Here is a 27,317-nt window from a genome sequence, read left to right as displayed (position 1 = left end):
CTGTTTCCTTCTCACCTGACAGGATGAGATTATCAGTTGCAGCAGCCTGAGATTCTCTTTCTCTGTTTTATTTTCCTGCATCTTGATCTGAAATTTAGGTTCACCACATGCTTCACTGATCTGCTGCAAATCTTTTAGTAAAAGCTGGGAGCACTGGCAAAGAGAAATTGTAAGAAAACTTTTCTTTGAACTCTTCTTTTCTGAAACTCCTGTAAAGCTGTGGTCTGGGTCCTGCTCCTCCACACCTGCTTTTCCCTGAAGTTGAATTTCTCTTGAAAGCATGTTTTGTATGTGTCCAAGCTTTTAACTTACCTTTTAGACTTTTCCCCTTCTATCCACAGTGTTTTAAAAGTCTGTAGAGGCAAGAAATGGGGAGTTTTTGGGCAGGCCCCATGTGAAATTGTTGCAGGGTGCTGCTTAGGACTATGAAACAAATTCTTTTCTTCAATTCATGGAATATGTCCTTAAAGGATACTCTCTCAAACCCTACTCACCATCCCCTGGGTGCTGAAAGATGACATTGTAAGTTCTTCAGGTCAGTAATGGGAAGAGTTTTTCCTTTGTGTATGGTCACCTCACTTCCACAATCGTTCTGCAGGCACATGTAGGAAAGCTGTAGGAGGGAGCAAGTAAAACCCCAAGTGGTGGGGAAGAGGAGGTGGAAAGAGCTAGACTTGGTAAGTCTTGTGAAATGAAGGCTGGAGAGATTGCAGCTGCTATACAAATACCTCAGGGACACTGTGAGGGTGGGGGGTAGTTGCAATCATCTACAGTATTCACATGAGAGCAGTAGGGCAAAAAGGAATCACAGGAGTCATCAGCTCCAGTTCATTACTATACCGGAGAGTATGTCATTTCATTGCTTTCATAAATATAGAAAGTTGTGTTTAAAAAATAAAAAAAAAAAAATTAGGGTTTGCTTTCACTGCTTACACTGAGGAGCTTTTTCTGAGCCTGACTGATCTCTTGGAAATGAACGTTTTAATATCTACCCTAAATTATTTATAGCTAATTGGTAAGGCAAAAACTAGAGGAAAGGACTATGGATTTACCCCAACATCAGTAAGAGGTAAGTGTGCCTGAAGAATGCTCATTAAGAATCAGCAGGCCCTTTACCAGTATAGATCCAACAAATGCGCTGTCTGCCAGGAATGCAGATCGGAAACATGAACGTGACATTGGAAAGGAGCCTGAAGGGCTAGGAAGGTACTTGCTGTCGGTTCGGAGAAATGATGCTGCAAGACTCCCACTGAACCAAAAACAGTATTCTGTGCTGAGGAAGCTGCTCAAAGATGTGGAGGCTCAGGCAGGCAGAGTCCTGACTCCTGGCAAGAGATGTATGATAGAATAGAAACATATCTGAAAGATTTGCTCTTTGCAAGAGGGAGAGGAGAGAGAAGAGGGGAGGCTGCTAGCTTGGAGAGTTCATAGGAAAAGGACTCCTTGACAGACGGACTCCAGTGGAGTATCTGGGAAACAAGCTTCTGGCACTGAGGCTTGTACAGCTGGTCAGAGGAGTTTAAGGAATGTGTGGATACTTGAGGGACTTTTCACATTCTCATGGTTTTAGGATAAGAGAGGCCGTAGAAATAACTGAGGAAATGTCGGTGAATGAAAGATGAGTAGAAAGAGGAAAGCACTGACAGGTAGAGGAGTATACGGGGGTGTAAGGACTGTGCCTGACTTGGTTGAGCCACAGGCTGCAGGTAGTAGAAACAAAGCTAGGAAGAATACTTGTGAAAGGTAAGCCTTAATTTCCAGATATAACCTGATGAAGAGATGCTGCAGGTCAAAGAAATAAAAAGTATTCAGATATGTTGTAGACAGGACCTTTCTTCAGGTAGTCGCTGCACCTACAGTAGCAGTTCCAACCTAGCTTTGTTAGATACCAACACCATTACAAAGAATTGGTTGTAGAGAGTGAGCTGAGATGGAACATTTACATTACTGCAGGGTCCATGAAGCAAAGGGCTAGGCTGAGCTAACTGGTTAGTAAAATTAGCTGAACTAGAAAGTTTTAAGGAGAGGATTAACATTCTATTCTTTTTTTGGTTTGTTTGTTTGTTTTTCCAACTCCAAAAGGCTGTCAGAATACCATTCCTTGAAAAACAGGCTCTGGACAACACTGAGTGCACAGCTAGCTCCAGAAGGAACTTGGAAGTAAGCTTGCAAGGAATGGGAGGGTGGGAAAGAAATACTAGTAAGACAAGCAAGCTGCGTCTGACGGGTCAGGAACTGCAGGGATGAAGTGAGAACTGCCAAAACTCAAGCTGAGTCAAATCTTGCAGAAGAAATAAACTATGTAACTTGAAAGGGAACAGGAGAAAAAGTGGGAATGCTGCTATGGAGCTGAGATTCGAAAGAGCAGGGGATTCAGGAATGAAATGAAGCTTCTGTCTGCTCTGTAGAGCAGCTGGGCAAACTCTCCTGACCTCTGTGCTTTGTTTGGTGCAGAACTCCCTCTTGGACACTGCTTGCTTTAAGCTGATTTTTTTTTTCTCTGCAGCTGTGTATGAGTAAATGCAAGAAACGTTTTTTGAGTGTATATGATTAGGGGGAAAACTATAAGCTGAGGCTTGAAATTGTCTTCATGTGGACCTGCTCTGATGGTGGTGTGGTGTGGCTTGGCTTGATTGATGAATATTTGGAGTCCAAAAGATGCTTGCAGCTAGGTGATATAATGGGAATTGGTCGGGATTTTTATGGCTAGTTGGCTTGTTCTTGGAAATGAAAGCACTGATCACATGGTGGGGTAGTGTGTGTCTAATCATTTCTGTTGGATTACAGTTGTGGCTTGAACCTTCAAGAGGATCCCAGAGCTGCTGATTTATGGATTCCTTTGCTCTGGGCTCAGGGAAATGTATTTATACAAGGTGTGATAACTCCACCAGAAGACTGGGAGACCTAGAAGAACAAACAAGTGTGGCTAGGAATTTGCTTTGAAAGCCTTGGTCCAAATTGTGCAGAGATTGGCAACAACCAACCTCCCTTGGCTATTGATTATTTTGCAGCAGCAGAATCTTTCCCTCCTTGTTCCAAGTGAAGTAGTTCATTTAATGGCAAGGCAGAAAGCTCTTGAAAGGCACAAGCTTTTCCAATGTGAGAAAACCTCTTCTTTCCTAGGCCCCTTCTTCCCTGATCCATTTTAAATTTCATTTCTAATTTACTGAATCCTTTTTCATAAAACAGTTTAAGCCCAAACTCTGGTATATTTGAATATCTCTTTGACAACAAGCTTATAATATTTTTCCTAATTAGCAGAGAAAGTTAAGGAGTTTGATTTCATTTTCTGGAGACAATTTGAGTTTTGAACCAAGTAAGATAAAATACAAGAAATTTGATATCAGAGTCTAAAACAAAAATGCTTGGGAAATGGAATTGGCAGTTTAAAGTGTCTTACGTTGTTTGGAAGCTGGCTGTGTTTGGAATGAGAGTAACCAAACTAGGGTGGGGCTGATGTTGCTGGATGTTGTTCAGGCCAAGACAGCAAACAGCAGGAAGCACATTTGGTTTGAAATAGGTGTTATGTTGTAGTACAGTGCTTTTAAAGAGTGGATTGGAAGTTCTCAGGAAGGGATGGTCCTTGGACCACTGCTGGTTTATGCTGCTCTGAGGAGGGCTGTGGAGATGACCAGTGGATTCGTGCTGGCTCTTTTCCTCCAGTATATTAAATTTGTATGAAGAGGCCTTTAAATGACTTTCCAACATTATTTCTTGATCTCTGCGGTGTCTGGAGTATTGTCAAAGTCTGATGTATAAGGCTTGTTTAAAGAGATATTCTAAGTCCTACCTGTAATCCCCTATAAAAGCATTTGTGGGAAAGATGGACCAACATCTGTCTCTAGCAATCTCTTTGGCTTTGCTTGTACTTTTAAAGGTGATAGCTAATGAGATTTTTAACTCAGTTTTTCTTCGTGTTACAATACCATGTTTAGAAATGTACTTGTCCCTATGTTCATGATGTGTGTTCAATCACATTAGAGATCACAGTTCAGCTTTTCCCCCCTGCCCAGCCTGCTGCAAGATGCAGTTTTCTCTTTGACAATGCCCATTTCTTTTGACTGTGGCTATTTTACTTACTAGCATCCTCCTGGAGCCTAGGCTAAAGATGTGGTGACCCTTCTCTGTTTTGTGGTTCAGGGCTGCAGCACCAAGCGGCTGTGCCTGCGGACATCTAGTGCAGGTCTGGAGATCTTGCCAGGCAAATCCTGTGCAATGTCATAAAGAAGTTTATAGTTAGCTGATAAAACATTCAACAAATGTATTTCGTCACTCAAAGGTGTTGGTTATTCTCTTGAAAACAAACACTAATTGTCTTTTAGAGAAATAAGTATCCTGCAAAAATTTTGAGAGGTATCTTGGAATAAGTATACTAAACAATGCTAAGAGAGCAGATCTGTATGTCCATAAACCTAGAGATAACCATCTTGGTTAAACAGAAAAGCTGTAAAAAAAAAAAAAGAAAAGAAAAGAAAAAGAAAAGAAAACTATTTGAATGCACAAGCAACCAAGCAAAAAAAAAAAAAAAAAAATTCTAAGTGTTGCAAGTAATTAGACACATTTTTTCCCAGAGGTTGCCATTTCCTGGAGGCGTATAATCCACATTCTTAAATAAATCAGCATTAGCTGGAGACAGCTTCAGCTACCAACAGCCAAAGACTAGAAGATCTGCAGAATTTTGCAGCAGTAGATGTGAAATGCCCAGGCCTGGGAAGTGGATAAATGACTTCAGTCTTAGGAATTTCAAGTGTAAAACTGACTTAATAGGCTAAAAATAATTAATTGAAATGGTATCTTTATTTATAAATGAAATGATATACAGTTCCTTAATTGACCATAGTCCGAGTTTTCTTTAAATTGATCGTTTGCTGCTAGCTTGGGGAAAAAATGCCAGCTGGAATGCAGAGGGATTAAGTTTTATTTATTTTCCTTGCTAAGAGCCATATTGTGCAATTTAAAAGGAAATGTCCTTGAAAGATGGGTTCCTTTGTAAACTTTTTCAGCCCTTGTTTGTTTTCAGATGGAAATTAATTTCTCAAAGGCCCTCTGTGTTAGAAAGTGTGTTTTTATAAGTAGAGAAAAATGAAAAATTGTACTCTGTTAAGATAGATTTTATTTCCAATATAAAAACTTATCCTACATGTGTGTGAATATTTGGTATAGTTGAGCTGGTCATCTTGCTGAAAACATGTTAGTAATGACCTTCATTTGCACAGGTGGTAAGAAACAACCAGTGGGAAAAGCCCCCCAACCAAACTGTTGAATATTACCAGAAATCTTCATTATACTTCGATGTGCTTAAATATCCTAAGTACTGCTGAAACTGCAACCTAGCATGCCAGCTCCTCGCTCTGAGTTTGATCAATGCATTTAGCACAGTGGGGATCCTGGTTTGTGAGTGTTTGTGTCCAGCTGTAGTAAATGGCAATAGGCTGGTTAGATGCATTTTCATAAAAGCTGGGCTCCAGTCTCCCACCGGAGCAGCTCTCCCAGGTGCAGATTTGGCTGCTGGTGGCAGCTGTGCTGCCCTGGTGGCCGCTGGTGCTCTCCTGCTGGAGCCAGTCCTTCCTCCTGTGGCCTCTGAAGTCCCCACCAGAGCCGTGTCCTGCCCTTGCCCTAGACAAAGCTGCAGCCTGGATCTGCATGGCAGCATCAAGCGCAGAAGATGTAGTTAGAGTTGTCCTAGGACGGAGAGGTGGATCTGATGGCTTCCAGGTCTCTCCCAGCCCTGACTTCTCCTAAGGTCTTGGAGCTAGACAGAATAATTGAAGGCAACTGTAGGTCACCTTTTCCCTTGGTATGACTGAGGAATTTAAACCGAGCTCTGAAAATTGCCTGGCCCTGGGAGGAAGGTGCTAGTTTTAGGATGCTGTTGTGCCACTGTTGGGCTGTCATCATCTCTTTCCCAGGCTTGTTCTCTACAGAAAAAAACAGGTCCTACCCTTGTGGGGTTTGTTAGACGGGCTGTCACCGACTGGCTCCAAATCACCCCTCGGGTTTCGGACCCGGCCAGCTCTGTATTTGCTTGTGCCGCTCTTCAGCGGGGAAGTGGGCAGTGCTGGCTGCTCAGCAGCTTCGGTAGGTTACGGCTTTTCCAAATGTTTCCTGCTCCTGTAATCACACTGGTTACTCTCTGTTTGGCTGTGGGATAAAACTTTTCCCTGGGCAGAAAACTGGCGCTAAATCTGTGCTTCCCACTGAAGGTCCAACCCTAAAGACATTTGGACATCTTAGCGTAAACATCTGGATGAAATTAAGCCTTGTACTGAGACTCTGTGAACTGCCCCTTAGGGTCCCAAGCGACGAGTCCAACTCCAAACTTTCCAAAAGACCCGCAACGCCTGGAAAACTGTATTTTCACGAGGTTCTTTTCAATCATAAATATGATCAGGCTGCAGAGGATAGAGGCGGGAGAAAAAGGAGTTTAGAGGGAATTAAAAAAAGAAGAAGAAGAGTTAAAAAATGATAGTGCAGAAGCCCAGAGGTTTGGGACCGAGCAGCGGCACCTTTCGCCAGCGGCCGCGCTGGGGCACTGCAGCTCCGCAGACGGGAGCCCGCGCGGCGCACAGGTGCGGGCGCTGCTGGGCTGCTGCCGAGGACGGACGCTGCTTTTCGTTTTGGCTTTTGGGTCTCCTAACTCCAGGAGTTTCAGGGAAAGAAAAAAAAAATCCATATCTGATTTCCCCCAGTGGATACCACGTGAGGCTCTGCTCCAGCGTGTTCCCCGCGACAGTGTAGTGCAACACCCCTGCTCTGGTAGCAGCTCCTGGCCTCAAAGTCCGTCAGGAAAACGGGATTTGCATTTGCAGCGGATCAGAGACCTGCTCTGAAGCTGATAATTTTTTTTTCAGCGTGAAAGATTCCCCCCCCCCCCTTCAAAAGTTAGATAACATATTCAACTCAGTTCTCAATGACGAAGCAATTAGATGCTATGAAGCAATTTCTTTCTTTGGAGCTTCCCACAGATAAAGATTTATATGATAGAAATAATATGACCAGGGTCAGGATTTCTTCTCAATATAACCCAAGGGTATTCTGAGAATTGCTTGGATTCTAGTGAAATCCCACCGGGTGCCAATCAACACTGTCCAGCCTCAATTATGGGTTCAGTTATTTTTTCCTCTTCCCTTTGCACAGGGTTTTAAAGCTGAGATATGCAAACACAGGGCATTGTCAAATACCCCGATGGGAGACTGTTCTTCCACTGTTTGAATACAATATCTTTTGCCTCCTTGCATAAATATTTTAATTGCTAATTTGCTGGTCTCATTTAACACAGATTTGGCATTTATCATTTGAATTTAAACTTGTTAAAACTGACAATTTTCTTGGCTACCTATGTTAATAATTTAAAGGGAAAGCTCATTATTAAATTATTATGGGTAATTATTTTGTAACTAATGTGGAAATTGTCATTTCTGCAGCCTTAAAAGACCCTAGAAGAAGCGCGCACAGATTGACATGGACCAGATCCCAGCAAGTGGAAAAGATGCAAAGGTATAGAGACTTTTGTATAAAACATCAGGTAAAGGGGGCTGAATATTAGAATTAAAATGTAATTCTCTATACTCGCACCCCTAAAGCATGTGAGACTGTTCAAAGCGGTGCAGTTGGAGGGTCATAACAGCATTTTTAGTTCTGGGTTTTGATTCATTCTGAGGCTGTCCGGGATCCTGCTGGGATGTGATTTGGGTGAGTGCATCTTGGAGGACACAGCAAAATATGCTCTGTTATACAGCGTGAGCATTGTACGAAGTGAGACCTTCGTCTGCACGTGCTGGCATGCCCTTTGCGTGACCGGTGGCTGTTTGTCGAGCAGTTTCCTGGAGCAGCTGAGACTCCTTGGCAAATGACAAATTTCTGCTTTTCTTCTATTTCTAATTTTTCACCTGGAAAACTCAGATTTCAGGAAGCTTTAGTTTATTCTGGTTAATAGGACCAAAGAGAGGGGATCCCAAGACACTGCTCTGAACTGCCTGCAGTTTATGTAAATAACTGAACCATGTTTTACCCGATTTTTGTCACTGCACTGAGGTCAAAAAAGCGACTACCTCAAATATCGGGGTATGAATCCTTCACGTGGCAGCACAGAGGGAAGCAGCAGCTTCCCTTTTTGCCCAGTTTGGGGCCAAAGGGCGACTGCGCAGCGGCTAAAGTGAGCACCAGCACACGTGGAGCAGGAGCAGGGTTGCTGGTAGCACCTCACGTCATTCCTGGGCGTCACCGATGCTGCCCGGTTTCCTTCCGCGGGGAGATGTTGGGTGGTGGTTAATACTCTGTGCTCTTCCCAGGCAGTAAGTTTGCTTTCTCTGATAAATGATACTCAGTGTGCTAAAGAAAGCTGTTAATTTCCAGGTATCAAAACCAAATGCAAGCAAGAGAGGCAGATCATCTATGTGCACCTAGAAAATAGTGCCCGTTGATGGTATGTCACTGTTGCAGACCCTGCTTGTGGTGTTGGCGTGTGGCCCTTCTGGGACCTGGTCCTGCCCTGTAAATGGGACAGAGGAGCCCTTTGCTGCCCGCAGCTCCGCTGACTTTCTCGCGCCTTTCCCTGGATGGTGCCAGTCGGTTTTCATGCCGCAGTGCTGATGTATGTGGTGTGTCCCTGTGTGCCAGGCCTTGGCTCCGCCGATGGGTCCATCTCCTGTACAGCAGCACTTTGCAGAAGTGCAGTGTGTTTTAGGGGTGATATTGTCCTCGTAAACATACTCTCCTTAAAAAGGATGTTTTGAGGTGGAAGGTGCCGTGCCAAGGCGAGCGAGGTGACGCGGCCCCTTGAGCGTTCCCGGGTTTCTCAGCATCTGGCCTGCTGTTCTCCACTGCTGGATTTAGCCCGTGGCAAAAGCGCCGAGAACAATGAGGCAAAGTGGAAAGAGTCCTCCCCGCTCCCGCCAGATGGCTCTCACGCTTTTTACATTTTACTCTCAGGCCGGCAAACGCGCTGTGCGCCCTTGGTGAGTTTACAAGGGACCGGAGCCTCTCCCGTCGCTTTCTTTCAGGAAGGTGCAGCGCGAGCTCCCGCGCGCTGCCAGCACCCCGCTTCGACAGCACCCCGTGTTTGTCGGGGGCGTCCTGGGGCGGTAGGACTGGCCTCGCTGGTGAGGCGCTGATGGGCTTCAGGAGGCAGCACAGGTTCTGGAAACTGCGTAAGTGGATGTTGCACATGTGCTTTGCAGACGGAGTCGAGCGTGTGCACCTGGCCCTGGGGTTTATTTGGAAGCAGCCTGTGCTCAGAAGGGCAGACGGCTGCTTCTTGCTCAGACATCAGTCCTTGGTCTTTGCTTGTCAGCGGTTGCCAAATCCTGCCAGTGATGCTTTACGCTGCTTTGGAGCAAGGGGCGGTTTGTGAGATACTGAATGAGGCAATACCTTCTTCTCCTGTTCATTGTAGTTAGTCTGCTTTCTTGTTTTTTGAGACATACTCACCCCTTACCAGGTTACCTTTACATCTGAGTTTCAACTTCTGCAACTTTATATTATAACATGGAGAAACTGAAACAGAACTATTCAGTTTGAAAAATTCAGAATTTCTGAGTCTTGGCACTACTATAAACCAGTCCCTGATCCTGGATTTCCTAATGTTTCCATCTTCCCCCATACACCAAGATCATTTTCCCTTTGAGAACAATACCGGATTTGGCTCTCTCCTACTTTACTGTTACTGAAGTATTTTAGTGCGTTAAATAGTGGATTTGTTTATCCACAGACAGGTTCTGCCCAGACATCGGTGCTGTAAGCTTTTCCATCTGCATGCCCCCACGCTGACCTTGATCTACTGTCGGGCTGCAGAGGGCTTGTTCACGCTCCACCACTGCAGGCTTTTCTGCTGAGATTAGCATGAAGGGGCTCGAGCTGTTGAAGGGGGTTCTCTACTGATAAATGGATTGAGACCCATATTTTAATCTCACGTCATCAAACATTCGTCAGATACTCTTGGTCATTACTGACAGAGCCAGATTTGAACTAGTGACCTAGCAGTAAAAGGTCCCATTAGCAATTTCCTTAAACTGTCAAGTCATTGCATAACACAAATGAAATGCAATGGGAATTTTTTCCCTAGGTAAAGGCTGTAGGTTCTGTCTCATTTTTATTTAATAATAACTGAGTTACCACAACACTCTGTTTTAAAGCCTTCATATTCTTGCATAAGCCAAAAATATAAAGAAATATAAAAGACTGGATATATCACTCAAATGCAGCTCCTCTGTGCAGGATAGTTGCGCAGTTCAGCAGTGCCAGGCAAACTTAATCTGTTTATTTACATGAACAGGGAAAGCGCCTAAGAGTCCCAGTGGCAAATCACACCCTCGTCGTGCCAGGTGCCGTACACACACCCCGTGCCAAGCCAAACCCAGCCTGCGTGTGCAGCATTCTCCGTAAGCAATAAAAGGGGAGAATGACAGGCATTTAGAAAAGCTGCTTTGGCTCATGTCATGCTGCACTGTTCTTTAACCAGCAATTTTTGTATCGAAGGTCTTTTTTTTTTTTTCCTTCTTTACAGAATGATTTGAAGAAATAATGTGTGAAAAAAATATATTACCTCCGGCAGTCATGTTATAATGGCTCTTGTGCTGACAGCCCTTTGGGAACAGTGGCAGCAGTGGGGTAAGTATATATGACATCTTTGTAGTGATAAAGAAACAAATAAATGTTCCCATTAACACTCCATCAGGTCAACAGCTATTCCAGACCAACACGATGTTAGAAGAACCAGTTTGATTCATATCATCTAAGACACTTCTCCTGCAGCATATCTTCTGCAAAGCACATAAAACAGGGGGCCTGTGCTAGCCAGGTGGAGCCATTAAAGAATCAGTGAACTTTTTACAAGTTGCTTGAAATGCCCTGGCCCAAGTCCAGCTCCAGCTCTGCTGCTGTGTCTGTTTAACAGTTCCTTCATCGCGCCACGACAAGGACTCTGGTTCAGGGCTGGAGGAAGTAATTTCTCCATACGTCGTTTGTAAGGCATTTCGGGAGGCTTCTGAATGCTCCCTAAGCCCTCCAGGGAGATCGGTGGGGTGTGAGCCTTGCCGTAGCAGCCTGCTCGGGAGGCAGGAACAGCGTATGCGCACCGCCCGTGATGGCCGTGCGTGCGTACGGCGGGCACGCGCATGGCCGCCGCCGCTCGGCGGGCTAACCTTCCTCCTCCCTGAGTAAGGACCACAATGTCCAGCTCGCTGCACGGTGCTGGGCGGTGACCAATGCCTTTCACAAGGTTTCTATTCAAGGAAGTGTTTAAGCACGTTGCAGCTTTGCTGGAAGGCAGGCTTTAAAACAGGTACAGAGCTTCCAGTCCTCACAGGAGAGCTCAGAGCTCCTAAAGAAAGCAATGCTTCCCCACCTGTGTAGTGGGCACCATTTGGCTATCTCTTTACCCAAATTTTTATTGCTTTTCCCCCAGGTGGGACCTTTTTGAGGGACTGTGTGTGCAGCCCTCCCTGCAGGAACCGGTGAAGGAAGGTTGGAGGCCCAAGCTTAAGCCCTTGGTCTGCCTTGAGCCACAGAGATCCTGGTTGAAGGCAACAAGGAAATTCCCCGATGCGAACCAGGCAAAGCAGGGACTTGGACTCCAAGTCCAAGGTTTCCAAAGCTCAGGAAAGTACATAAATAGGTGAATACCTCTTAGTATCTCAAAATTCATTGTGACGCAAGCACTGCTGTGCAGTCCTTTGGCAAAATTTCCCTTGTCAAAGGTATGCCTCCAGCTGCGGTCAAAATGTCGGAGGCCAGCTGCTGAAGTTAGTTTTACTTCTGCCGAAGTCAGGAGGCGCTCTGAGGTTAGCACGGACACCAGGAAAAATGGGCTTCGAAATGGGCAGCACAAGAAGAGCAGAAAAATCCCAAACAACCAGATCCTGGAAATGATGAACGTAGTGCTTGCCAACTCGGCAAGCTACTTGTGTGTCTTATCACTCTCTTATTTGAAGGAAGAGTCCGAGGTTTTGGAGTAAACCCTTCAAAAGAGTTTTTGCATCTTTAAAGTCTAAGCCCTGAATGTGAAGTCCTCAGAGTTTATACAAGCGTTTAAGAGATGATACAGATTTCTGAGTCACTTAAATACTTCTGATAATATTCATCCTCGATTCAGTAAAGCGTGTGACAAGTTTAGTAGATGTTTAAATCCATTCCATGTAATATGCTTAAACTCATCCTCTCAGAGGGAAGGAGTGCTTGCTCCTGGGTTTCTCCCTTGTCTCTTGAATGGGAGACATGTACTTATGTCTCCCTGAAGTCAATGGTAGTTGATTATATGTTTACATGCTTTGCTGAATTGGGTATGTAAAAATCATAGCAACATTTTGTGTGCTAAAATAATAACCATAATCTGTACAGGGGTAATCACTGCCAGAATAAACAGATAAATACGAGTTAGCCTTAAATGCATAGCAGGCTTGCGAGAGAGGAGGGGGAAGCTGCAGCTCTTCGCTTACAGCATCGTGCGATTTCCACGGATGTACTGAAGAAGCAGATTTTCATTGGGTCTCAGCGATGGACGTGGAGGGTCCTCGGTCCGTGCAGGTCCCCCGGGAGGGTCTCGGGTCCGGGTGGGCCGGGGAGGTTTGGGGGCTGCAGCCGTGAAGGGCAGCTCCCCGGTGGGTGCGGGCGTCGCGGCGGAGCCCCGGCCCCGCGGAGCCCGGTGCGCGGTGGGGGGACGCGGCGCCTCCCGCGGCCGCCAGGTGCCGCCGTGGCCCCGCGGCGCGGCCGCCCCGACGCCGGGAGGTGGCGCGACGGGGCCCCCGCCCGCAGCGGCCGTGGGGCGCCCGGCACCTCCGCGGGGGGAGCAGGGGACCGCTGCCTCCCCCCGTGCCCGGCCCCCTGCACCGGGGCGTCCAGGAGCAGCCCTGAGGGGCGGGGAGGCAGAGGAGGAAAGTCCCTGGACGTGATATTTCCACCTGGGTCCCCCATGTCACCACAGCCAGGGTCCTGCCGGCCCTCGCTGGGGCAGACCCTGCTGCCTGGTCCCGCCTGGGCTCCTTCCTCTCGAACAAGGCGAGCGGAGCATCGTATCCCCGTCCTCAGTTCCCTGAGCCTTTCCCTCCCCTCCTCCCCCAAAACAAGCCTGCAGGAGGAATGAAACATCCTGAGCAGCTGAGCAGTGTCATCACCTGCCAGGTTGGTTTAACCTACAGAAGCAAAGTCTCTGGATCAAAACAGGAGCCTGTTGGCTTGGAGAAAAATACTCATGAAAAGGGTCTTTGCCGTGGAGGGATACGAGTGACGTGTTCCTCAACCCCCGGGCCCTTCCCCTCTGCATCCACAGAAAGTGCAGGTACAGGCTCAGATCCCAAGTGCTCTACTTGCTTCGGTCCCACCCGGAAATGAGACGCCGGCTTTTCCGCTTCACCCTGTTGGCTCAGGGCTGTTGCTGGCCTCCCTTCTCCTGAGGAAGGCAGGGGGGAGCACGGTCCCTCTTGGGGCTCTAGCTGTGAGGCTCGGGGAGGAAAGAGCTTTTCTCTCAGAAGTTTCCATTTTCAATTACTTCTTCCCTTGCTTGGGGCATGGGGAGAGGGAAGCGAGCTCTGAATGTCCCCTCTGTGCCTGACAGCCCAGAGCAGAGGAACCAGGGACCGGTGGCAGAAGGAGGGAGTTATCCTGGACGGACTCCAGGTCAGAGGCAAGAGGGGCCTTGAGCCCGCTTGGAAACTGCACCAGGGAGGGGCCTTTTCTCACATAGGATGCTCCTGCGCTCTGGGACCTCTATTTCCAGCCATGCAGGGCTCTCGTTTCAGTCCTACAGGGTGAGACCGCCTTCCTAGACCTGCTTGTTCAAAGGTGGCCTCAACAACCAGCCGTTCCCTGGGGGCCCTGCTTGCAGGGCTAGGCCTCCCTGCGGCAAGCCAGGGCCAGGTCTTTTCTCCTTCCTTCCCTTCCAGTAGCACTTGGATTCCAGCATTGACCCATCCCTGCTATCTGCTAAGACCAGGGAGATTGCGACCACGTTCCCTACCCCTCCCAATCCGATATATAAGCTGCTCTTCCTGGCTCCGCAAAGCAGCAGTTATTGGTTTGTGTCGCTGGGGTGAAACCCGCAGCTCAAATGTACGGCTCTCACTTGCTTTGGGAGTGAAGCGTTTACTTACCCTTGGGAGAAAATTGCAGTCTCCGAGTCTGTGTGTGTTTTATTCTGCATTGTATATTGAGAGCATTTAACTTGCGATTGCTGGAAAGCCTCTGTGAAATGTGCCCGTTTCTTTCTGCAGCGAGAAAACGGTTAAGTGCAGAATTCCAGCCAGGCAAATGAAAACTCCCCCGTGGCATGCTGCAGAGTGTCCTCCAGCTAATTTTGCCATACTGAGGAAAGGACAAATACAGCTTTCCACATGAATACGCTCTGGTCTCGTAACTGGCATGATACAGATACACATTCAGGAGCAACTTTGCTGCAGTCAGTGGAGTGAGGTGGGTTTAGAACAGAGACCAGACCCAGACGACGTGGAGAAAGTGAGTGCTAAATGCAACTGGGAATTGTTAAAAAAAAAAGGAAAAAGTCACAGTACATTATATTTGGCCTCTGCGGGGTGGATGGAGCACAGAAGTCGGCTTGCCTGCCACCAGCCCCTTCTTGCAAAGTTCTGACTTTCTCACCTCCCCTCGTTTCAGCTCTGCTTTTCTTTTGCGCTCCCTCTGGGGGTCCGAGCCAGTGTTTAACTCCTTCGTCCTTGCAGCAATTAGTTTGTGGCTTTGCAGCTATCTGTAAGCCCCAGATGTGGCATCTCCCTCAGCCCCGCTGTCACCCGGGGGAACCTCCGCAAAGCCGCCTGTGTGCGAGGCACCGAGCGGCAGAGTGCGTGAGTGCGTGTGTACAAGGGGAAGAAAGTAGCAGAGAACTCGTCATTTTTATTATTGTCGTGGCTGGTTGTCCCTGCCCAGTGGAGGTGCCCTCAGACTGCTGGTGTGATGCTGTTCAGCATCCAGAGAAAAAGCATGGAAACAGTCCCTTGATTCCTTGGACAAATTGGAAGGCAAAATCTGCCAACTGCTCGGTATATTGATTCAAATGCATTATTCCTCCCTGGGCAGATCCCTGCCCTGGGAAAGGAGCAATCAGTGCAGGTGCAAATAGCTTTTAATTGCAAAATGTATCTCACCATGGAGGCATTTAGGCTGGATATGATACAACTGATACAGCAGCAGCCTGAAGAAGACCAATAAGCCAGAGCACTGCAGGGGCAAAACTACTCCTATACAATACATATGGCGTAGATATTCCTGTATGGCTGTGTTCTTCCACCTATCCCTAAGGTATGACATAGTATGATTACGTGAAGATTCAAACCTCCTCTGCAGGGAATGTGCGATGTCTCTTTCCGTAACGCAGTTCATGCGTGAGAACGCAGCATTTAGTCTGTGTATGAGTGCTATGTGCGCGGACCCGTCTAAACCCGCGGACCTGGCAGAGCTTCTCCCCGCCGGGCCGGCGCTGGCACCTGGCTGCGTGCCGCCTTCCCAGCCGGAGCCGCCTGGCCGAGGGTCGGCCGGGCGCACTTCGGGCGCGCTGCCCCGGCTGCTGCCCGCGAAGCGCGGCGCGGGCGGCGGGCAGCGCCTCGGAGCGCCTATAGCCGCGGCGCCTATAGGGTGCTGCCCCCGGGCTCTTCTCGGGGGCGAGCACGGCGGGCGGCGGCCGGGGCACTCCGCGGATAACGCGGGAGGCGGCGAGCGCCTCCCCGAAGGGGCGGCCGGGGATGCGCCGCGTTTTGTCGCGGAGGCACAAGCGCGGCTTCGAGCGGGCGGAACCTGCGCAGGGGCGCGGGGAGGGCCCTCCCGCGGCGACACCCCGCGCGGGAGGCGGCCGCGGCCCCCACCGGCAGACGGAGCCCGGGGCGAAGGGGCTCGGCAACGAAACGAGACGGGGCGGGGGGGAGGTTCGCTCCCGCGGGCAACGACGTGACTCCGCAGCCGCGCCAGCAGGTCGGGAGCCGCGGGGAGGTGCGGGCCGCCGACGGGCCCCCGGTCCAGCGCTGCCCTGGCAGGCCGGGGGGCGCGACAGCCCCTTGTCTTTTTTTAATTCCCCCAGTGGAAAAAAGCGGAGTTTCTCCGTGAACTATCCTGTTCGGAAATCGTGCGCTTTTACCGCAAAACAGCGCGCCGCGTCTAGGAAGGGGGCAGGGGGCCCCCGAGGCTGGGGCGGGGGGGGGCACCACGAGCTTTTAAGCAGGGATTTGGAGGCCCCGGAGTTCGCGGGAGGTGCGCGGCCCGCTGCACGCGTCCGGCGGCGTTTGCCGCGTGCCAGCGCGATGACCGAGGCGCCGCGAAGTGGCACCGGCTCGTCCCGCAGCGCAGCGCCGCGGGGGCCGGGGCAGCGGGCTCGGCGCGGGCTGCGGCGGGGGGCGCCAGCGCCCGGCAGCACGTCGGGGCGGCCCCCGAGGCCGGGGGAGGGCTCTGCCACCCGCTCAATTAGGGCTTATCCCCGCCGGCCGCGGGCTATAACGAAGTGATTAGCGCGGCGCCCTGTTAATGAGGGCCAGCCGCGGGCGCTCCGGGGGTCGGGGCAGCGAGCGCGGGGAGGGTGGTGTCCCCCCCCAATTAGGCAGGCCGGGTACCCGGCTCATTGCAGCGGGGCTCCCGGCGCTGCCCGGCCGGCCCCGGCGCGGCTCGCGGCTGACGGAGCCGTCGGCTCATTGATGAACAAAGCCGCGGCCGCGCTCGTATTAATAACTGCCCCCCCGCCCCCGCGGGGCAACTTTCCCCCGGGCCGCGCCGCGCCGCGCCGGGCGGGGCGGGGCTATGCTAATGAGGGGGGCGTTCCCGCGCCCCCGCGGCGCCGGCTCGCGGCCGCCCATTGGCCGCGGCGCGGCGGGGGGAAGCGGTGACGCGATGCAAATGAGGGGGCGTGGCGGCGCAGGCGCCGCCCCCCCGGCGCCGGGGCTGCCGTGCTCGTGTTTGGCGGCGGGGACAGTCAAAGTGGCTCCCATAGGGAGAGACGGCGAGTCCGCCCCGGCGCTGCGAGAGGGAGGGAGGGGGCGCGGGCAGAGGGAGCCCCAGGGTCTGCGGCCGCCCGTCCGCCCTCCCTGCCCGGCGTGTGCCCGGCTCCGCCGCTCGCTTCCTGCGCCGCTGACGGAGGGAGGAGAGAGCGCTCCGGCTGGGAGAGAAGAAAAGAAAGAGAGAGAAAAGAAAGAAAGAAAAGAAGAGAGGAAAGGGGGGGGGAAACTTGCCTCTCTTGTCACTGGAAAATGACACTTGATGTAGCAGAGCCTGCCGCAGCTCCCGTTCATCCTATTGTTTCTTAAACTGCCATCAGAGATTTTCTTTTTTTCTTTTTTTTTTTTCCGCCTGCTGCCATCCAAGGGGTGTCTTCATACAAAAGGGACTTCAAGTACTCCTCCGGCTCGTGAGCACTACAGCAGCCCCCCGCAGCCCCCCGCCAGCCCCTCCGCGCACCCAAACAAACTGCACACGCAGCAGCCAGCGGCGACAGAACCGCGCTCTGCCTGCCTCTGGATTTTTTCTTTTCTTTTCTTTCTTTTTTTTTTTTTAAATGTGCGTGTCTCTGTTTGCGCTCTCTGACTTGCTCTGATTCCAGAGATCAGCTGCAGAGAGCGAAAGAAAGAAAGAGAAAAAAACACATATAACAGTCCGCCTGGCGATTTTATAACTATTTTTTTTTTGAGTGAAGAAGGAAGATTTGCGCTGTTGTTTCTGATTCATGTTTGGGATCCAGGAAAGCATCCAGCGGAGTGGGAGCAGCATGAAGGAAGAGCCCCTCGGCGCGGGGATGAACGCGGTGCGGACGTGGATGCAGGGAGCCGGCGTCCTGGACGCCAGCACGGCCGCTCAGAGGTAGGCAGGCTCCGCGCCCGCTCCGCGCCGCCGCTGCTCCCCGCGCAGCGCCTTGCCACCGGCACCGGCAAAAAGCCGCCCCGGGAGCGCTGCTAACAGCAGCGAGTTGCGCGTAGACATCTGCAGTTAAATATTTATCCCTGCTGTCCCGCAGGAATGACTTTTTTTTATTAAAAAGAATAAAAATAAAGGAAGCAGTGAGTTTTGCTAGGTAGGAATAGGTGGGTTTTTTTTAAAAAAAATCTCGGTAGCCTCTTGTATTTACATGGAGGAAGGAGTTTTCAAAACTCTGCTCACTGCTGATTTAGTCTTATGATTTCCGAATGACACTTTCCTCCTCTGATAAGCAGCGAGTTTTGCACAGAGGTATCCAAAATTTATTTCTCTGCTTCTCCTTCTTATCCTCCTCAGAATCAGCAGCCTCCCTCCTTCTTCTCCGATAAGCAGGGAGTTTTGCAAAGCTTTCCCGAGAAGAGATTTAATTCGAGCCCTCTTTGTAAGACCACCGCCACTTCTCTTAGATTAAAAAAAAAAAAAAACCTTTAAACGGGGAGGTGGATTTTGCGAAGCTGCACCCGGCCTCGCTTTCCCTCCTACTCCCTTTCCTCTCCCCACGGAAAACTGATGCCGACTTTGCAGCCTGAGCCCTGGAGCCGGCATCAGCTAACAAGTTTCGTGTTGACATCTCCTGGCGTATCCCACCTCGTCCCGCACCCCTCCCTCCGGAGCCCTCTAAGGAAGGGAAAGTTCTGCAGGGACATCCCTGAGACGCTGCGCGCCGGCTCCGCGGCTGCCTCTGCGCTGCCCGCCGCGACCCCGGCGAGGGCAGGAAAGCCGCGGAGGACTGAAACTGAAAGATAAGGCACCGGGGCGACGCGCTGACAGCTTCGAGCCGAGGCGGCCGAGTGGCAGGACGGCGCCGCTCCCCGAAGTGCGGGGCAGCCGCTGGCGGCCGGGGCGCTGCCGGGGCCGGGCCGCCTCCCGGCCGGCCCAGCCCGGACTTGGGGGGCTGCTGCCCGGGGCGACGCCGCCAGGCGGGATGGGGTCGGGTCAGGGCAGCGCTGCCGGCTCCGCGGTGCCTCGACGTGGCGGCGTCTGAGCATGCTTCTCCCCGCTCCGAGCCCCGGGGCGGCTCGCGGGGCTGCTCGGTCCCGGGGTCCCGGCGGGCCCGGCCGCGCTGCCCGGGGCGGGACGCATGGGCCGCGGGCCGGGCCGGGAGGGCGTGAGGCCGCGTCGTCGGGGCTGCCGCTAACCGCGTCTTTCTGGTCCCAGCGGAGTGGGTCTGGCCCGGGCTCACTTCGAGAAACAGCCTCCCTCCAACCTGAGGAAGTCCAACTTTTTCCACTTCGTCCTGGCTCTGTACGACCGGCAGGGGCAGCCCGTGGAGATCGAGCGCACCGCCTTCGTGGGCTTCGTGGAGAAGGAGAAGGTGAGTAGCCCGGCGCCCCGGCCGCCCGCCTCCTGCCCCGCTCCGCTCCCCCGGGGCCGTGGCACCGGCCCGGCCCGGCAGCCCCCGCCGCCGCCGGGCGCCTCGCTCGCAGCGGGGCGGGGGGTGGGGGGGGTGTCTCCGCTGTTCCCCCGCGCTCTCTCCCCGGGACAGAGCAGGGGGCCGAGAGCTGCCCCGTCCAGCCCCGGGGGCGCCCGGCGTCCCGGTGATGGAGAGGCTTCACAGGATTTTTTCTTTCCTTTCCCTCCCTTCCCTCGTGTCTCCTTTGAATTCAGGAAGCCAACAGCGAAAAGACCAACAACGGGATCCACTACCGCCTGCAGCTGCTCTACAGCAACGGTAAGGGCTGGCAGCCCCCGGGTCGCCCCCGCCGTCGCCCCGGGAGCCCGGCTGCAAACGCCGGCGGAGCACGGGGAGCCGCTGCCCGGCTCCGCGGCCCCGCGGGCGCCCGGCGGGCCCGACCCCTCGGGCGAGCCCCGGCGCGTCCCCGCCGCCGGCCCCGGGCGCCGCTCCTCACGCCTCTGCCTTGTTTCAGGGATCAGGACGGAGCAGGATTTTTACGTCCGCCTCATCGACTCCATGACCAAGCAGGTAGGCGCTGCGGGGCGGCCGCGGCGAGGGGGCGGCGGGGCGGGCAGGGGGCGGCCGCCGGCGGGGGGCTCCGCGCCGCCGGGGCCCCGGGAGACGCCGGGGCCGCTTTGTCGCTCGAGTCACGCGAGTTAACCCCCTCCGCAGCCCCGGTGGGCCCCGGCGCTGTCGCTTCTGCGGGTCCTTTCCCTATTTGCGTGACTCCGGCGGGTTGTGTCAGAGGAGGAGCGACGCGGCGGTGGCAGATTTGCATGGCGCGGTAGCCCCCCGAAACGCCGCGCCGAGCGGCCGCTCGGTCCGGGCTCCGGCAGAGCCGCAGGACAGCAAACCTCGTAAAGGGATTAGCCCTAATTTTAGGCTTGCTCTTTAGCTTCCCAAACAGAGTAATAAAGTGAGGGACTGCCTATAAAACCACGTACTTTTCTATATAAAAACAGCGTTTTTACAAAGCGACTGTCTGAACAAATCGATTCTCTCTCTTATTTTTTTTCAACTTGTCTCTCCAGCTTTCTCTTCTGTTCCTGTCAGATTCTTTTTCTCTTGTAACACGTTTCCTTTCAATAATCGGGGATATTTTTAAGACCTTTTATTCTTTAGATGTGTTTTTTCCCCTCTAAATCTGCTTTCTTTATTTAAAAAAATTTCTTAAAATTTATTGTATTAAGAAAAGAGAAAAATATTAAGCTTTTTTGCACAGATAGGAAGAGTCAATGCCTGTATGTTTAAACCCTGCTGTCTGTAGGAAAACTCTTGGCTTGTATTTGAATTTCTTTTCTACAGCAAAACAGAGAGCTCTAAGGGCTGAGTTTGTTTTAGAAAACTCTCTTTGATGGTCCCAAAACATCTTTTCCTGCTATTGAAGACTGCCTTTCAACAGAGGGGGGGAAAAAAAAAAGAATAGGGAAATCGGGTGAATTTTACTAGGCAATCTACTCTGCGTCTGAGCTCTGTTAAACTCTATGCTTCTAAACAGAGCCCATTTCCTATAGGAATTAGAACAGCAGTAACAATCCCTGTTCCACAGCAAATCTTGGAAAGCATTTGCTGTCATTCCTTGTTTTTTTCAGGCACAAATTGATTAGTTTGCATTAAAAGTAACAAAATCCTTCTGATACATGAACTCTTTTTAGTTCTTTTGGAGCTTATATATATATCACTGTAGACCATACAAGAAAAGCTATCAATAAATATTATCTTTAAATAGCTTTCCTATCATTACGGAAATGCAAAAGCCTCTGTTCATAATCCTGCTGAAAACAGATCTCTGAACTCATGTGGAGCAATGGATTCAAAATTTTCTTAACAAAGGCATCTTGCATATGAAGAGTTCATCCTAAGGCACTGTTTGACCTCTTGGTCTCTCATTATTATCAAGTCATCAGAGGGTCTTTGGAGAGAAAAGGGGGACCCCCCCCCCCGAGATAGGTTTTACAAACAAACTGTACCATGTAGCTTTAAAGTGCATTTACAATGAAAAAAAAATCTGTCTGATTTCAGGAAGTCTTGCAAAAACAAAGTTAGTGCAAATTTACAGATTTTGGGGAAAGTGCAATGGAGCTGAGAAAGCGAGGATTTAAGAACAAAAGCTCTCTGAATCTAGATTAGGAAACAGGGAGCAGAAGGATATTTCAGACACAAACATGTTTGCTTACATATTAATTTCATGAATATAATTTCTTTAGGTGTGATTATAATTGCTTATGAAAAGTAGGGTGTTGTCATGTCAAAACTGTGGCGTGTGCTGTTCCAAATTTTTTTCAGGAGCCAGGGGGTAAAATCTCCTCATTGCTTCTTTTTTTTAATTCCCTCTTTTTTTAAGTGCAATTATTTCCAAAATGTGATCACTTTGGTTACTAAATGCTTATTAGGAAGCAAAGTTCAGCATATAACAGCAGCTTACCAAAATGTTGAATGTATCATTTATGTTTCACCACAGTGAATTACATAGAAGATTCCTGAGTAACTTTCAAATCATCAAACTGTAATTAAATATTGCAAAGACTGTCTGAAAAATCTTTAATTTTTAATGAAAGTTTAATATATATTGTCAGTCTACTTGAAGGTGTAGTTTTTTAATTCATGACGCTCAGAACAAATTGGATAATGAAATTATTACTTTTACATGAAACTGTTGCAGAAGCATACATGTTTCAGCTGGCGAGTAGCTCCTCCATACCCACACATGCACGTTCACACGCTCAGTAATAGTGAATTCCCAGACTAAAATTACAGCTACTCTGAGGTTTCTGGTGGCAAATTAAAAATCCCACAGAAGCAAAGCTTGACTGAGTTAGGTTCCCCAGAAGGTACGGGAAAGAAGCTTCAGCTCATTCCTTATATTAAATAATTTTTTTAAAAAAATATGCACAAATCAGATTTAAGTGTACTCTCTTGATTTCACAAGCACAGATTCTAAAGTTTATACAGATATGGCTTATTAAGTCAGGTAAGACAGAATAAAAGGCATTCTGCAAATCAGACCTGGATTCCTGTGTGTGGGGTTGCTACTCGCAGATTTAACATAAACGTTGCATTAGCAGCTCGCGTGGTCGCAGCAGATGCAGAGCCAGGGTTTCGCCGTGCTTCATGCTGTATGTGTAATAACCAGCGGACGTTTCTGGTGCTGTGGAGTTATTGATCTGCATAGGTCGGGACGTACCATGATTGCTTGTGTGGCTGTGCTCTGCTAAGAAACTCGTGCCAAGGGCCCTGTCGTAGGCGTAATAGGGGACCGTGCCTGTCCCGGGGCGCGTGTGCGTGTTATTTAGCAGCTGTGGGGCAGCACGGGGGCTGTTGCTGAAGTGACCAAGAATTTTGCTGCCAGCTGCCCGTCCCACAGTGGATCTTGTGTGTGGACGTTAACTGTGCAGGCGCTTCCCCCAAGGGCGAGCTTTCGGTGCGCCCGTGCTCCGCGGTAGCCGGGGTTGTGGGACTTCGGAGCGGGAGGCGACTGCGGGGTCGGTCCTGAGCTGCATCGTGTCGAGTCATGGGCAGGATAACGCGTGTGGCCTTTGGTGGCAGCCCCAACGAAGTGCCGGTGTGACACGGTGATTACGTGCCTTCGAGGGGTCTCGCCGCGTTTCTAAAATGCGTGCCAGTCATTTTTAAACTGCAAATGCAATGCACGAATCGTTAATTTGGTGGGGAAATTCTTTTCACCGAGGGTAACAATATTGAACGTCAATACTGCCTTAATTAAATTTTCTTTTATGTTATCTTGGCACCTCATTTTATGTCAGGATCACGTTCCTAATGCGCTCGAAACCCCGTAGGATCCCAAACTTTATAGCTGTTGCTTTCTGTAAACCAGCAGCTTCTACTGCAGCAGGTCTGGCTTGAACAATGATGCATTTTGAAATTGCCTGCAAAATGTGAAATATGCCTGCTCTAATAAAACTGGAGTTTTTAGGCAAGCCTAAGGATTTTAATATATTTACAGAAAAGAGATGCCTTCTATTCCTTCAGTTATATTTTCATAAAGTTGAGATATTTCACTATTAGGAAAGATGGAGGAAATAAATCTGAAATACTTGTTCCCCACCCATTTTTCCTTCTGCCATTCTCGTCCCCAAGATATAACGGATGGTGATGCGGCTCAGGCATCTTAAAAATCATAAGTTTTGTGCACTAGCTATTGTCTATTGCTGAGAGCCCTCATGAGTCAAAAACGCTTCCTTCAGACTCTCTGTTTGTTTTGTTTTTTTCAGTACTTTAAACTCTGGATGCAAATGGTTTTTCTGCTGATTTTTTTTCCCCCCCCATTGTACTCTGTGATGTACGCAGATACTCGATCAGCTCTGTTCTGTGCATAGCACGGCCCTTCCCTGGCAGCCACATGCATGGGAAAGAAATGCTATCAATAAGTTCAGAGGAGCCTTAGCAGAATCAGAGAAATTTCACACAAACATAAAACCTAACCCCTGTGACGGGGAAAGTTTACATTGCGCCAGATTTTAGCAGCTTTCTTGTTCCTTTGGTGATATGTTAGAAGCACAGGTGATTTTAATTTTCTTGTGCAGAGAGAAGCGGTGAAGTTTGGAATTTGCATGCATGATCAGGACCTGTGTTTGGGAAAATGTAAACTCATCACAGTGGAAAATGTGTTGTTTGGAGTCTGAGGGTGAAAACAAAGCTGAGGATTTTGGAGAGACTGCCTGAGCCAGATGGCCTGGTGCATTCCCAGTCTGGCAGCCCAACTGCTCCCTCCTGTATAATATACAGCCATTTGTTCTGGGATATTTACGCTAGAGCTGTTTCCATGTGAATGTTTGAAAACCATTAAAAATGAACATATTAGAAGAGATAAATTTATTTAATTTGTGTGAATACATTGATAAGCAGGCGGAGTATCAGAGACAGAGGGAGACTGGATAAAATAATTAGGTGCTACTGAATTGTGCGTTGAGCCACAGCGCAGGCAGGACCCCCCCCCTCTCCCCGGGACCCAGTGCTGCACGCTTGTCTGGGATAAACCCGTACCGGGATGAGCAGAAATTGTGCCTGGGTGAGGCGTGAAAGCTTGGGGAATGCGGAGTTAAGGATTTGAAGCCAAATAAATGTAATGCACTGAATTTGCGGTGTTTTTTATGTAGGTCCGTAGCGGATACAAGGCTGAGGCTCTCCGGGTGAAATCCTGGCCCATCTGAAGTCAATTGCCAAACTCCTATTGAATTCGGCAGGGCCAGGATTTTATTTTCTCCCTGTGTGTATGTCTGCGCACGTCATTACAAATCATTTCAGTTCTGTTTTTGAAAAGACCCTCATTCGAATGGGCTTTTCCTTTCTCCTTTATTCCAGTGGAGGAGAGAGTTTGTTTTGTGAAGCGGATGAGGAATTTGAAGGCGAGCGGTTTTAGACGCGTGCTGCTGATTTCTCTCTTTTAAAATCAAGGCCATGACATAACCGAATAATATAATGACCATGATCTCATTCCTTCAAGATTGTCTCTCATCGAGTTCAGAAAGCAGCACTGCTTGACTGGCAAATTGACGCTACGAGACGGTTGTGCCCTCGGTTGTACCAGCATAAATCTGGATTTATTCTGGAACAGCTAAGGACGAAACATGGCTCTGTATTTTTCCAACTTCGTCGTTGCCTGTTTTACTGCTTTATCCTGCTGCCTTTACTCAGGCAAAACTCCCACTGGTCTAAATGAGAACTGTAGTCTTGATTTTTATATTATTCTCCCCCCTCCCCTTTCTTTTTATGAACTCCGTCACTGAAAAGTTTAGGCGAGTTGTTCTGGACGCACTTGTAGCCTAGCAATGACTGCGATATGCTCAATTTAGTAATTTTTATTTGCTGGCAACTAGTGAATTATATTTGATTTTACTTTTTATGCTGCTTTATTTAACTGGAGGCCAGGAAGTCTTATATGTTGGCGCAGATTTTTAGGGGCCTGATTTGGGAATCTGTTTGTGCCTGAGTGATCCTTACTCGTTGGGACTCCTTGTAGTAAGGCTCTGCATGTGTGTAGCGGTTTATGAAATGGAAGGTGAATTTTTGGGGGGAAATGTTGAAGTTGCTCAGGAGAAGAAAAACTATTTTGAGAAGCTGATGAAATACATCACGTTAAAGCTACACAAAGTAAACAAAAGGAAAAAAAACAAAGTCTATAATTTCGTATTTCCTTTGCTGGTGTTCTGTTGTGCAACTCCGATGGGTATTTGCAGGCTTATTTTTAGCTCTGCTGTGGTCTAAGTTTATACACAGTAACTTTCACTTTATCTCTCATTAACGCGATCCCTGTTTGACAAAATTGCCACTATGCCAGTGCAGCATGGAAGCCAGCCACGGTGACCCTGTTTCAAAACCTGAAATTTAAAAAATAGGAATTAAAAAAGAAATTAGGATCTGTTAAAGCAGTATCTTTTTTACATCTGAAGTTAAGAGTTTTCACAGCAGCAGTGCTGTAGACCCTTCCTGTAAAAATACTTCGTGGAAGCTCTGAAGACCTGAAACTTTAGCAGTTCCTGTTTCCTTTCTGAAACCAGTTGCAGAATTGGTGCTGTAGAGCAGTGCTGTTTGAGGGAGGGCAGCGTGTCTGCAACGCACCCGTCGGCTTCGCGTACTGGCCCGCATGCGGGAATTGGGGGACTGGGTGGGGAGTTCGGGCTGAGCTGCTCAGACGTGAGCTCAGCGGCTGCTCCCACCACCTAGAACTTCCTAGAGATTCCTGGTGAAGGCAGGTGCCCGGCACATTCCTCACTTGATTTTGCAACATGGGTGCCACGTGCGGGGTCTAACGCGAGCCGAGTGAAAAGCAAACGCGTAGCGTAGCCGGGGGCTGAAGTGCGTCACGCGCGCGAAGGAGGGATCGCTGATGTTAAACGTAACGGACAAGGCGATTATGTATCGCAGTGTTGACTCTGCCCGTTCATTATTGCTATTTAGTTGGGTTATTTAAGCAGGTACCTGGAGGTTAAGCAAGCATAGCAGCAGGAGGAGGAGAGGGGGAGAAGAAAAAAGTAGATTTTACGTTCTCATTCATCCTTCCTAGTGCTTTCTTTCACTGGCAACAAGGTAACCCATAGTGGGTACCTTTATTTCAAAATTTGGAAGCCTATGAAGACAAGGCCAAGGCCAGCGGTCCTTTCTTGGGCGCTGTTCCCGCCAGGTCCTATCGTGCCAGGGATGGCTGTAGGCTGGCGATGGAGGCAGGGAGCGGTTGTCTCCGCTACAGGACTCGGGAGTAGATCTGACGTCTGCTCCTGTCTCAGCGCTCTCAGACACCGATTAGTCATTATTATTCACTGCTTATGTCCAGCGAATGCTTTGCCTCTCACCGGGCCCAACCCACCGCCAGCCAGACCCTGCTTTGGGTTGTGTTTTAGGGTGCCATCGCGATGGCCCTCCCCACCCCATCACTCGACGGCTGGTCACTTATTTCCCCGATTTGGGTTAGAAGGAGCATCTGCCTGCCTTCCCTGCTAGCGCGTGCAGTGAAATGGGGGATCGTCTTTGGCTGGTTTTCCCAGACAGTCTTCATTATAATCAGTTGATGGAAAATGATTTAAAAAAACCCCAAAGTTGGATTATTTAATCCTTCCTATGGCATCTCCGAGTCTGTCCCAGCTCCCGGGTCAACGTGAGATGTGGATGAATGTGCTGCTGTCTCCCAGGGCCTCTTGCGGAGCAGCCGTAGCTCCCTGGGTGCTGGTTTGCCCGTGTGTCCCTGTGCGGCCAGGGGTCTCCGCTGGGCCGGAGGTGTCCGGCTGGACCCGCTGTCTGCGCCGCGTGGCCAGAGCCCTCTGGCACCCTCCCTTGTATCTCACCGGCAGAAAAGCCAGGCTGGCTCTCCCCTTTTGGGAGAAAGCACGTAGTAAAGCCAAAATGAAACCATTAAAACTGGCAAAAATGACACAGAGCCCTTCCTAATATTATTTATGGAATTACTAAATCACTTTATAATGCTTAATATTAATATTGCATATTACTGTTATAAGGGAGTTAAAAACCTGCTCCTGCTTCCCCAGCGCTGTGCGTGCCAGGGTCCGGGCCC

At 49.7% G+C, this 27,317-nt stretch overlaps 1 protein-coding gene across 4 annotated transcripts in view; it reads left to right on the top strand.

The window, feature by feature from the left end:
• The first annotated feature begins 16,845 nt into the window (after window positions 1-16,845).
• EBF1 (EBF transcription factor 1) overlaps window positions 16,846-27,317 on the top strand; it is a 276,025-nt gene continuing 265,553 nt past the window's right edge. For all 4 annotated transcript variants that reach the window (XM_064520935.1, XM_064520934.1, XM_064520933.1 and 1 more), the window contains exons 1-4: window positions 16,846-17,781; window positions 19,054-19,210; window positions 19,504-19,567; window positions 19,764-19,819. In XM_064520935.1, the coding sequence (XP_064377005.1) occupies window positions 17,648-17,781; window positions 19,054-19,210; window positions 19,504-19,567; window positions 19,764-19,819 (411 nt within the window). In that variant the 5' untranslated portion in view covers window positions 16,846-17,647. The remainder of the gene's footprint in view (window positions 17,782-19,053; window positions 19,211-19,503; window positions 19,568-19,763; window positions 19,820-27,317) is intronic.

The sequence above is a fragment of the Dromaius novaehollandiae genome, chromosome 15, assembly GCF_036370855.1.
Source record: "Dromaius novaehollandiae isolate bDroNov1 chromosome 15, bDroNov1.hap1, whole genome shotgun sequence".
NCBI lineage: Eukaryota > Metazoa > Chordata > Aves > Casuariiformes > Dromaiidae > Dromaius > Dromaius novaehollandiae.
The sequence above is the reverse complement of the archived record's forward strand: the minus strand, read 5'-3'. Positions and strand labels throughout refer to the sequence as shown.